Below are 12,064 nucleotides of genomic sequence, written 5' to 3'. Positions count from 1 at the left end.
GGGAGAATGAAGAAAGCTAAACATACAAGGAAAAGATTAGTCCAAAGGTCTAATGGACCACAACTATCGCATCCTCCACCGGACTGAGTCCAGCACAACTAGATGGTGCCTGGCTACCACCACTGACTGCCCTGAGAGGGATCACAATAGAGGGCCCCGGACAGAGCTGGAGAAAAATACAGAACAAAATTCTAACTCAAAAAACAGACCAGACTTACTGGTCCGACAGAGACTGGAGAAACCCTGAGAGTATGGCCCCCGGACACCCTTTTAGCTCAGTAATGAAGTCACTCCTGAGGTTCACCTTTCAGCAAAAGATTAGACAGGCCCATAAAACAAAATGAGATTAAATGGGCACACCACCCCAGAGCCAAGGATGAAAAAGCAGGAGGGGACAGGAAAGCTGGTAATGGGGAACCCAAGGTTGAGAAGGGGGGAGTATTGACATGTCATGGGTTTGGCAACCAGTGTCACAAAACAGTACGTGTATTGTTTAATGAGAAGCTAGTTTCCTCTGTAAACCTTCATCTGAAGTACAATAAAAAAAAAAAAAAAAAAACCTCAGTCATTGGATGAGAGGAGGAACTTAAGCATTTGCGACTCTAGGAATACATGCTCTGAGCCAAATGAAGTCTTTGCATCTTGTTAAAAGCAGAATCTTAATAAGTTGCTGAAAAAGGATATAGAGGGGTGTTTAAACGAGTTTCCCACTCCAAGGACCTTTTTGATAGTTAAATAGGTTAAACACATTGTTTAGTGGTGGTATGAGAATTGCTTTTAGCAAACATTAGGCTAAAAATGATCCATCTCTAAGAAGGGATAAAGAAAGCTTTCTAATCCAAACTTACTGTGTTTTGGTAATGTGCCATCCCTACTTGTCCATTATTATGTAACAGCAGAGTGGTGTTTTATTTAATCGTGAAGATTTAGACATTGTTTTCTTTCCTGTTCTAGCTCGTCAAGCAGTAAAAACACCCCCTCGGAGGTTGCCAACCGTGATGGTCCGATCTCCTATAGATTCTGCTTCCCCAGGAGGTGATTTTCCACTTGGGGACTTGACTTCAGCCACTATGGACGAGACTACCCCTGGGGTGAGTGTATTTCCATCCTCAGGAATTGACCAGCAAAGGGACAATAAGCCAGCAGAGATCTGAGTTTTGAGGAAACCACTTATGGCTTAGAGGCAACTTCCTCTCTTGGTCTGAATGCTAAAGACTTAATTTACTATGTTTTGTGCTCTAAGATAAGGGTGGACCTAAAAACATTGAGGTTTGTGACCTTTAGAGAAATATGTAAAAGGTGATGTTAAGGTATTATTTCCTAAGTATTAGTCTTGTGAAATTCCTGCTAAAATAAGGGACAATTCCCTTGTAAATATAGTACTGGTAGTGGATAAGGAATTTGTACAAGGCAAGTTGGGTAGAATGGTTGGATCATTGTGGGTTTGAGTGGGTGGATAGAAAAATTGGCAGGGGAGCAGTTAGAAAGGTATGGCTGAGAGCAGGGAAGGTAGAGGGTTTCTGGGCAATTCCACTTAGGACTAATAAAGTAATAGTTAGACACACTAACCCAACCAGATTAGTAGGGAACCTTCCAGAGTTTGAGAAGTCAGATAAAGGTTCTCTGTTGTCTCTTAGGTAACCCCTGGGACTTTGCCGAGTACCCCAGTCACCTCGTTTCCTGGGATTCCTGACACCCTTCCTCCAGGCTCTGCACCCTTAGAAGCCCCCATGACCCCAGTAACAGATGATTCACCCCAGAAAAAGATGCTTGGACAGAAAGCAACTCCACCCCCCTCCCCTCTGCTGTCAGAGCTCTTGAAGAAGGGCAGCCTCCTGCCTACTAGCCCCAGACTGGTATGGAGACTTCTGTGGGTGTTTGAGAGCTGTGGTGATTTAGTACTTGGAAGGGAGTGCCTGGGACCTAAAATATGACATGGGAAAAAGAAAGTTCCAAAAAAGGAAAAAATCTTAGTTAACTGTTAATTAAAAAAACGAAAAAAGTCTCCTTGGGTCCTGAGGTACCTGAACCACAATTACTTTGGTTCTCTTCTCTAGAAAACTCTTGTCAAATAAGTTTTGAAAATTATAGTTTAGAATTTCCCTTGGGTCTGAAATTATTCTCTATGGATATTAACTTTTAATTTTCATGAAGTGTGGTCAACTGCTGGAGCTCTTTTGGGAAGTGGTAGTAATAGAAACCTTGAGTGTAGCCTTCACCTCTATTCTTCCCTGGTAGGTCAGTGAGAATGAAATGGCTGTGACTACTGGCCATCTGAACAGTACAGGTGTCCTCTTGGAGGTAGGCGGGGTCCTTCCCGTGATACATGGTGGGGAGATGCAGCAAACACCCAACACTGTTGCAGCCTCCCCTGCCGCTTCAGGTAAGTCACCGCTTTTCTTTTATCTCCTTTACTTTAGAGATGTTGAACTTGGCATTGACTCTGGGTTTGCTAGCATTTGTTACTGAACAATTGTCAATCCTAGATTTAAAGCCCAACCTCGGAGCTGTACTTTGCCTGTTACACCACGTAGTGTTACGGATTGTAAATTCATTCCATCCGTAAGATATTGATAGCCCTAGCTCCTGTCCGGAGGCAAGATGAGAAGGTAGACGAGGACAGGAGCTGGTCGAGTGGACACGGGAAATACAGGGTAGAGAGGAGAAGTATGCTGTCACATTATAGGGGGGAGCAACTAGGGTAACACAACTGTGTGTATATAAGTGTCCATATGAGAAACTGACTTGAATTGTAAACTTTCACTTAAAGCACAATTAAAAAAAAAAAAAAGACATTGATAGCCTGTGTGACCACAGTATAGATATTCATGAGAGGAATAATGAAGTTAATGGCTGCTTTTTGGGGGCTTGCAAAATCACGGAAGGGTGCTTAGAGTTACCTAAGATTACATATAGAACAGGGGGACAAAAGATTTGGAACCAGAGAACTGGGCTTGCCACCCATTGGATTCGTGACTTTGAATAGGTAACTTAACTCTTGAGCCTCAGTTTCCTCTTTATTAATTGCAGATGTTCAGTGTATACATCACATTTAATTCTTAAGAAGAATTAAATGAGGTAGAAAATGAAAAAGAAAAAAAAAGAAAGCTTTACAAAATACCTCTTAAACTTTAGATACTGGTATTTGAATCATGTTGAACTTGGATGGCTTACAGCATGTTGCAGAAGTGGCAGATTTATTTGTACCAGTTCTTTTTTTTTTTTTTTTTTGAGGAAAAATTACAACGTTGTATGCTCTGGTGTTTTGGCTCATTCTTAACTTAGAAGAAGTAGTTCTTGAGTAAAGTTGGAGAAAGTAAGGATGCAGATAATGAGCTTATTTTATTCAACATGAGAGTTGCTTTCATCCTTTGAGTCTATAAAAAATTTCTTAGTTGAGCCTTAAACAAAGTGGCTGTTTCTTCTTGTTCATGTGCTTTCTTCTTACCTCATTTTGTGTACCTCTTTGTCTGTTAGGTGCTCCCACTCTTTCCCGGCTTTTAGAAGCTGGTCCTACACAGTTTACCACACCTCTTGCTTCCTTCAGTACTGTTGCCAGTGAGCCTCCAGTTAAACTTGTGCCACCCCCTGTAGAGTCTGTGTCCCAGGCTACCATTGTCATGATGCCTGCGCTGCCAGCACCATCCTCTGCTCCGGCTGTCTCCACTCCTGAGAGTGTAGCTCCAGGTGCGTCCCTGACCCACGCCCTGAGCAGCCACTAGGTCCATATTTAATTTTGAGCTTTAGTCAGAGAAAGATGACCAAGAGCATCAGTTCTAGTTTAGATGCTTCTGTTCTCCGTAGACATATGTCATCTTTATACTTAGAAAAACTGAGGCTGTAAGAAGAGGTGGGTGGGCATTTAAGTGTTGAGGGAAAATATGAGAGGGCTAAAGAATGTGATTCTTACCTTACTTTCTCGATAAAACTGGGGAAAAGAAGACAGAGGCAGGTATAAGATAACTTTTCCTGAGCCTAAATGTATGGGTACTTGATGTCTGTCTACAGCTTGGATGTGATCTCCATGTAGTCACTTGGGACCTAATAAGATTTTGAGATGCTTTTCTCTTCCTGTTATTAAGTGAGTCAGCCTGACACCTGTGTTCCTATGGAGGCCGTGGGGGATCCACATACTGTGACTGTTTCCATGGATAGCAATGAGATCTCCATGATCATCAATTCTATCAAAGAAGAGTGTTTTCGATCAGGGGTAGCAGAAGCCCCTGGAGGATCAAAGGCTCCCAGTATTGATGGAAAGGAAGATTTAGATCTGGCCGAGAAGATGGATATTGCTGTGTCTTACACAGGCGAAGAGCTGGACTTTGAGACTGTTGGAGACATCATTGCTATCATTGAGGACAAGGTAATTATTCAGCAAAGCCCAAAAGAATCTCCCATGGGTCCTACATAGGCTTCCCTCCTTAGCCTCTCCTTGCTTCTGGTAGTAAGAATTACTTAAACAAACAAAAAGCAAACTTTCCTGCTCATCTCCATCTCATTATCTCCAAAGTCTTTTGATACTGACATATTAGTCATCTCCCCAGCCATCCTATGTTACTGGCTTTCACAGGACAGGTCCTTATCCATTGGTTGCTTCCACTACATGGAGGAGGTGGAGAGAGAAAATGCAGATTTAGGCCATCTCATTTGGTGCTAACAGAATTGAGGGACCTGGGCTTTGCTTTCTTCTGTGACTTCAACAGTCTGTGTATTATGGGACAGGTAGATGATCATCCTGAAGTACTGGACGTAGCAGCAGTGGAAGCAGCACTATCATTCTGTGAAGAGAACGATGATCCTCAGTCCCTGCCTGGCCCCTGGGAGCACCCTATCCAACAGGAGCGGGACAAGCCAGTACCTCTCCCTGCACCGGAGATGACGGTCAAGGAAGAGAGGCTGGACTTTGAGGAAACAGAAAACAAAGCAATTCATGAACTGGTGGACATCAGGGAGCCCAGTGTTGAGATCAAAGTGGAGCCTACAGAACCAGAGCAAGGCATTTCCAGGGCTGAAATAGCTGGGGTTGTTCCAGCCTTAAGTATGGAGCCACCAGAGCTTAGGAGTCAAGACTTAGATGAGGATCCCAGAAGTACTGCAACTGGAGAGATTGCTGAAGCAGATGTTTCCAGTGGGAAAGGCGATGAGACCCAGCTTACAACTGTGAAGGCAGAGGTATTAAGTTCAGGGGCTGGAAAGATGGAGGGTTCTACCTTAGGTAAGAAATGACACTTCAGGCTTTTGGTTTTCCTGTTACATTCCTGAGTTCTGACGTGTTTGATGTGTCCAGAGCTCATAGGTTGTGATCAGTGTTTTACTTGTCCTCTTCCTGTTAAGGTGACCATTAGAATCATATTACTTAGATTTACTTAGAATTTCTTCTCCAGTCTCATTGTCATTAAGGCATAAAATTCTGTGAGCTGTAGTAGTCACCAGTACTTAAGAGTGTATGTTCTCTTTGGTCTTCAGGCATCTCCTGAAAGCATGTTGTCTCCATCACATGGCTCAAATCCTATTGAAGATCCTTTAGAGGCAGAGACTCAGCACAAGTTTGAAATGTCAGGTAAATAGTAAGGCAAGGAAATTTTTACTCTGTAACTAATTAACTTGAGGTCATTCGCTTTGGCTTCTGAGGGATTGTGGGTTGTGGGCAAGTAGAGGAGTTAGAGCAGGTCAGCATGGAAAGGAGAGCTGCAGGGGATTATGGTCCATAGGAAGGGGAAGGCTAAGGTGGAAAAATCTTCAGGTAGTCTTTCTCTCCTCTGCAGACTCATTGAAAGAAGAATCAGGGACTATTTTTGGAAGCCAGATAAAGGTATTTCAGACTTTTCTTTATTCCTCTTGTCATGTGACTAGATTTCCCTATAGCACTACCTTTTTAATGAATTCCAGTAAATTCACATCTTTATTCTTCAAGATGAGATTGGTTTAGGAGTTGCATGGGGAAAAGGAGTAGTGGACAGTCAGGCACAGTGGTAGTATCACGGCAACATGTGCTTTCCATCTGAAAGAGTTTGTGAAAGTCACACAGACCTTTCTTTGCGTATAGTGCACAAAGAAGCTTTGATAAACCCAGAGTGAATTGGAATAGTAGAGCCAGGGAGAACAACACTATTAGAAATCAGAATATTAACTAGGACTGTCCATACAGAAGCACCTAAAATTTTCTTTTTAGAATTACTAAAGCTGTAGTTAACAGACTTTAAGTAGTGCATTGTGAGCTTGCTCCATCAGATGAGACACGAAATAAAAATTATTTTTGATAACTTTGTACCCAGGGTCAGAGTTCCTCTCAAGAGCAAGGGGAAAGAAGGAACACCTCTTAGCTTAGCCTTAAGTAAGTAGCTTTTTTTTTTTTCCCTTCTTTTTAAAAAAACCCTGGGTCTTACTCTTTGCCCAGGTTCCAAATTACCTTACTTGATCCATTAGTATCTGTAAATAGTTGATAGTAAAAGTGATAGAGGGCTCAGTCAGAAAACATAGTGTGAGGCTGTTTTTAGAACTGATCTAACCCAAAAGACAGACATGTTTAGTGATGCTTTGCGGGATAGCTTGGCTTACATTTGTTGACTGGAGAACACTGTGTCTAAGGATGCCCCAGGTGAGGATGAGGAGGAAGATGGAGTCAGTGAAGCAGCCAGCCTAGAAGAGCCCAAGGAAGAAGATCAAGGGGAAGGCTATTTGTCAGAAATGGATAATGAACCTCCCGTGAGTGAGAGTGATGATGGCTTTAGCATCCACAATGCTACACTGCAGTCCCACACACTGGCAGACTCCATCCCCAGCAGCCCTGCTTCTTCACAGTTGTGAGTATCTGAATTCTTTCTTTGAGGTCAGGGCACTGAAAGTGAGAAGTGGGAGAGAGAATCTTTTCTTCAGTCTTAACTTTTTCATCTTCCCTTTCTTGGCCTGAAATAAATAGTTGACGAGAAATGATTAGGAATTTTTTTTTTAACTTCTGCCTGTGTCGTCTTTATTCCAGCTCTGTGTGTAGTGAGGACCAGGAAGCCATTCAGGCACAGAAAATCTGGAAGAAAGCCATCATGCTTGTATGGAGAGCTGCAGCTAATCACAGGTGAGGGAACGTTCCCAATTCAGTATGAACATTTTCTCCTGCTCCTCCTCATTATTGGTGACTAGAAAAAAGTCTGAGTAGGCTTATATGGAACTACTAGAGTTGTCTCTTAAAACCTTCAGCTACTTAGAAAAGTTCCCTCATCTGTGCTTTTGGAGAATGGGTCAGTAATTCCGTCGTATTCTTTTTGGACAGGTATGCCAATGTCTTTCTTCAGCCTGTAACAGATGACATAGCACCTGGCTACCATAGCATTGTGCAGAGGTAAGCCATGGTCTCTCCAACATGCTGACTTGCCCGGGTTGTAAGTTGTCAAGTCTTAGTGAATTTTGCTTTTAGATAGTTTAGGGCAAATGTTTTTGATATGAGTAAGAGTGACCAAGTGATAAACAAACCATTCTAGTGGCTGGATAACCACTGATAGTCTAAAAGAATTAACCCTCTTATTACCTTTCTCAATACCTATTATACAGACTGACTTTGTTTTTTGGGTTAAGTGTATTTTTGGGGGTAAGGGGTTGATGTTTTCGGTCCTGCCAGCTGGTGACAATATGTTCAGAGATTGAGGTGAGTCCTCTTCCCTCCTCCACTGTCATTTATCCCTGTTCCCCTTTTAGGCCTATGGATTTGTCAACTATTAAGAAAAACATTGAAAATGGCCTGATCCGCAGCACAGCTGAGTTTCAGCGTGACATCATGCTGATGTTCCAGAATGCTGTAATGTACAATAGCTCAGACCATGATGTCTACCACATGGCGGTAGAGATGCAGCGAGATGTCTTGGAGCAGATCCAGGTACTTGGAAAATCCTTAGTGTTTTAGCAAGGATGAAAAGGAAATGTTCATGAGAAGGATTCATGTTGGTGATAGGAAGGGGTTCTGTGGCGTTTACTTGAAATAGCCATCAGGACACAAGAGCTTAAAATTTTGTTCTTGCTGAATTCATTTTGGTTTTCTTCGATTTGGTAAAAGAGTTGTGATAGAGTATTCTGTCTTTCTTGGGCAAATAACTTCAGTTTCCTTATTTATAAAATGGTGAACATGTAGTTTTTAAATTATGTTAAGCACTGGTACATCGTAGACAATGAATATGTAGTTTCTTCTCCCTACCCTTTTGTCACATATAATCTACTGTCCTATAGTTGCATTACCAGGCAAGTCACCCTTTGGGAGATTGAAATTAAAGAAATGTTATTTATCTCTCAGAGTCAGCCAGATAAATTGCTTAATGATCTTAAGTTCATCCTGTTTTTATTCCTTTTCCCATTTTTAGAGTAAAGAGATTTTGATACCATATTATAGCCCAAAGAAGTTAGGGCCATTTGGGATTTTCAGATTCTTTAACATGCCTGTGACAACTAGAATTAAAACCTAATATGTTGAACTTCCAGTTAAGAAGTATTTGAGTGCTGTTTGTAAAAGGGTACCATGCAGAGTCCTCTTTACAAAGCTTAAAGTGTCTTAATTCTTCCCTACTCAATCAAGTCTTTAGAGCCAATCCTATTTCTTCTCCCTACAGCAATTCCTGGCCACACAATTGATTATGCAAACATCTGAATCTGGGATCAGTGCAAAAAGTCTTCGAGGGAGAGATTCTACCCGTAAACAGGATTCTTCAGAGAAGGTAAGGAGACCAGGGAAGAGCCTGTTGGCCTGTGGTCCAGTGGTAGAAGTCTGAAACTTCCAAGAACCTTATGTTATTACTTGGTTCTGCCAGGCTTCTATATTTGAGTGGTGTACAGACACATAGGTCTTTAGAAATTTAGTAACTTATAATCAGATGAATTTCTGACTGATTTAGAAGTTACTTCTGTTAGGAACTTTCAGGTGTCTGGGTGTTATATAGGCCAGTCTCCAAATCCCTGGCGTTCTCTTTAGCATGGTAGTTGTTTGCTCCCATCCAAACATTGAAGAAGCCTGCTCTGACGGGGGGCCCACTCACACAGGAGGAACTGAGTTGAATGAATGAATTATTAATTCCTCTGGGAGAATGCTCTCAAGATGGGGGAAATAACTTAGCTTGCAGCTGTTGGAGGCCATCAGTTTCTATTCCAAAGACATAATGACCAGATTGCTTTTGATCTCTTTCCTCTTGTTCTTGAGTTTTTAAATTTTGTCTTTGTGTGTATGGTGCTTGTGTCTCTGTCCTGAGGTTTGGGTTGCTTGTGGCTGAGAGTTTCCGTGGAACCTGATCAGTGTTTGTTTGTCCTCTAACAGGACAGTGTCCCCATGGGCTCTCCTGCCTTCCTTCTCTCTCTCTTTGTAAGTATTGAATGGCTGCAAGAGGTGGTGTTGCCACAAAGATACTCAGCTCCTGCTGGGGGTGGGTACAGAGGGAAATCCAATTATGCAGACTGTGGCAGTGTCTTTAACATCTGTTTATTCAGTTCCTTGAATAAGAAACTGTCTGTTCTTCTGCATTCCTGTTCTTTCTGCATGTGTGTGTGTGTGGGCTGGGTAGGGATTATTTATGAGGTTACTGGGCTAAAGTGAGGTATTGGGGTAAAGGATCTAGGATGCGTTTGCCTCTCATTTCTTGACTCCGCCTTTTGCCAGTTCTAATCTTAAAAACAGAAGATTGCTCAGAGCAGCAGCTGCTAAGCTGGTTTTTTAAAAGTGCTTCTTAGTTTTTCTCTTCTCTTAAAATTAAGTTAAAAGACTGATACACAAACACGCAGTAAAATTTACACTAAAGATTTCAGTAACAATGACCACTGCATACAGTAATGGCTGGTAGAATTAGAGAGAAGCTTAGTAGAGCTATTCTAAAGACTTATTTTCTTTTCCTGCACGAATTAAATCACCCTCTGACTCTGTGTTGCTCATTATGGGGCAGTGACGCATGATGTAGTGGAAGGGGCATCAGGCTAGAAAACTGCTTATCTTAAGCTTATCACATAATCTCTTGGGGCCTTATTTTCATCTGTGTGATAGAGCTAATATAATGAGGTACCTGTCCAGCCTACCTCACAGGGATGTTGTGAGGATAAAATAATAGGTATGGAAATGACTTGGAAAAAAAATTAAAGTGTTGTACAAATGCAAGGTGGTATTTTTGTTCTTACTGTTGCCTCACAGGCAACTTGTGTTCTTGAACTCTAAAAATTTTAGAATCCTTGCATATAAAAATGGCCTGGCCCAGCAAAAGTGTTCACTAGTTCATCTTGCTTACAGGCCTCTAGCCTGTACCACAGGCAGAACACTATAATCTCTGTTCTTTCTTATTGGCCTGCAACAGTGACTCTGGACCACCCAAGCAGTTGGCTGGCTGTTGCGAGGCTGGTTAATAGGATCTAACTTTTATCTATTGAAGACAGCAAAGTATTGCACAAGATGAAGGAGCTGGGCTTCAGGGAGAGAGCAGCAGATGGAAAGAAGCCTTCTGATTGTCCTGATCTCATGGAAAGCAACTGTCAGGAGGTGCTAGGGAACTAGTGCCAGGGTCAGTCTGCAGGAAAGGCCTTTCTTATAGGGACCAACAGCTGGACAGGTACGTTAGCCAAGAATCTCACTATCTACTGCCCTTTCTGACTCTCCCACCTTTCTTTTACTCTTCCTGTTCCTTTGCACATGATTTGGGGCCTGGGTGGGATGACTAATAGTCATTCTGGGGGACCCCAGGTGAATTCAGGCAGCCTCTGGTTGGTATGAGCAAGATACTCTGTCCGACATTTCATCTCACAAACTACCAGGTGCTCTTTAACCAATCTTTGGAAAGACAGAAATATGCCCCCTCATACCCCCGGACTTTTCTGCTGATTCTCTCCCCTCCCCAAGAAACCAAATCCCCAGCATTCTTCATGTTGCATCTTCTCTCTTAACTCCTAACCAACTCACTCATGCTCCCTTTCTTTGTCTGCCTGCCATCTAGGATGGGGGAACCAGGGGGCGCCGCTGTGCCATCGAAGCAGATATGAAGATGAAAAAGTGAAGCCTCAGAGGACTGTCTTTGAGCTGAACCTGAATAGAAGTAAACAAGATAGAGCTTGGGCTCCTGGGCCCAGATCCAGAAGTGGAAGTTACAGAAGAGGAGGCACCTGGGCCACGTGACATGAGCTAGGAAAATCTCTCTCAGAGAGTTGGAGTAGCCCAATTGCCTGTTTTAGGGCAACAATTATGGGCTGTGTTAATGTCCTTATATGTAGCTAGCAGATTGTGGCTAGTTCGTACTGTCTTGTGAAGTGTACAGATTTTTTAAAAACCTGTGAAGTGTGTATATACAATAAACTCTGGAAGAAAACTTTAGCTTTTGATGTGTTCTTTGTGTGTGTGTGTGTGTGAGAGAGAGAGAGAGAGAGAGATTTACTTTGTGATTTCTTCTGTGTAACTGTCTCATCATTTGTGGGAATGAGATTGTTAGAGGGGAAATGTGATGTTATAAATATGAACTGTTGTACTACAGCTTATGGAAAGTAAGTAACCAAGATTTAATTTGTAATTAATGTTTAAATGTGTTGGCATTGTGCAATAAAGACTACCCTATGCAGCCTTCCATGAGTGTTTGGGAAAACTTAAGGTTTTCAGATTTTAAGGTTCTGTTCGTGGCATTGCTTAAAGAAGACTAGAGTATGGTCATTGATAGCACTGACCTTTATTTCAGGAGCATAGGTGCCATTTAATACTACATTTACAGATGATATTTTTAGAGTATTACCATTTTCATTCCATCTGTTTCTATGCGTAGGACTCTTGGATATTTTAGAATGCTTTGCATTGCTCTTTGAATACTAAAGTCAGTTTGAGTTACCAAATTTATTATCTGAGTTCTATTCCAGTTTCTGTTAACTCATTAGTGAAATGAACTAGTTAATAAGACTTTTACTATAGAGATTAATAGGGTATTGTCTTATACTTTGAACCTCCTCGAGAAAGATATATTTAGGAAAGAAGTTACAGATCTTTTTTGCCTTAAATAGATTGATTTATAAACCTTAGAATGCTAAGGAAGTAGGAGATACATTGTTTTTGAGGTGTTAGGAAGAAGTTCAATCA

General features: G+C 41.8%; 1 protein-coding gene across 7 annotated transcripts in view; it reads left to right on the top strand.

Moving 5' to 3' along the window:
• Window positions 1-11,653, top strand: part of LOC126069997 (bromodomain-containing protein 8) — a 34,364-nt gene extending 22,711 nt beyond the window's left edge. For 3 of the 7 annotated variants that reach the window (XM_049873724.1, XM_049873726.1, XM_049873727.1), the window contains exons 8-22: window positions 955-1,091; window positions 1,638-1,856; window positions 2,239-2,383; window positions 3,478-3,687; window positions 4,083-4,363; window positions 4,723-5,172; window positions 5,467-5,560; window positions 5,766-5,812; window positions 6,589-6,803; window positions 6,980-7,072; window positions 7,268-7,336; window positions 7,690-7,867; window positions 8,592-8,696; window positions 9,290-9,334; window positions 10,944-11,652. In XM_049873724.1, the coding sequence (XP_049729681.1) occupies window positions 955-1,091; window positions 1,638-1,856; window positions 2,239-2,383; window positions 3,478-3,687; window positions 4,083-4,363; window positions 4,723-5,172; window positions 5,467-5,560; window positions 5,766-5,812; window positions 6,589-6,803; window positions 6,980-7,072; window positions 7,268-7,336; window positions 7,690-7,867; window positions 8,592-8,696; window positions 9,290-9,334; window positions 10,944-11,003 (2,348 nt within the window). In that variant the 3' untranslated portion in view covers window positions 11,004-11,652. Of the gene's footprint in view, window positions 1-954; window positions 1,092-1,637; window positions 1,857-2,238; window positions 2,384-3,477; window positions 3,688-4,082; window positions 4,364-4,722; window positions 5,173-5,466; window positions 5,561-5,765; window positions 5,813-6,588; window positions 6,804-6,979; window positions 7,073-7,267; window positions 7,337-7,689; window positions 7,868-8,591; window positions 8,697-9,289; window positions 9,335-10,943 lie in introns of all 7 variants that reach the window. The other 4 variants (XM_049873729.1, XM_049873725.1, XM_049873728.1 and 1 more) reach the window with 4 other exon arrangements.
• Window positions 11,654-12,064: the final 411 nt, after the last annotated feature.

Source organism: Elephas maximus, chromosome 2 (genome assembly GCF_024166365.1).
Source record: "Elephas maximus indicus isolate mEleMax1 chromosome 2, mEleMax1 primary haplotype, whole genome shotgun sequence".
NCBI lineage: Eukaryota > Metazoa > Chordata > Mammalia > Proboscidea > Elephantidae > Elephas > Elephas maximus.
The sequence above is the reverse complement of the archived record's forward strand: the minus strand, read 5'-3'. Positions and strand labels throughout refer to the sequence as shown.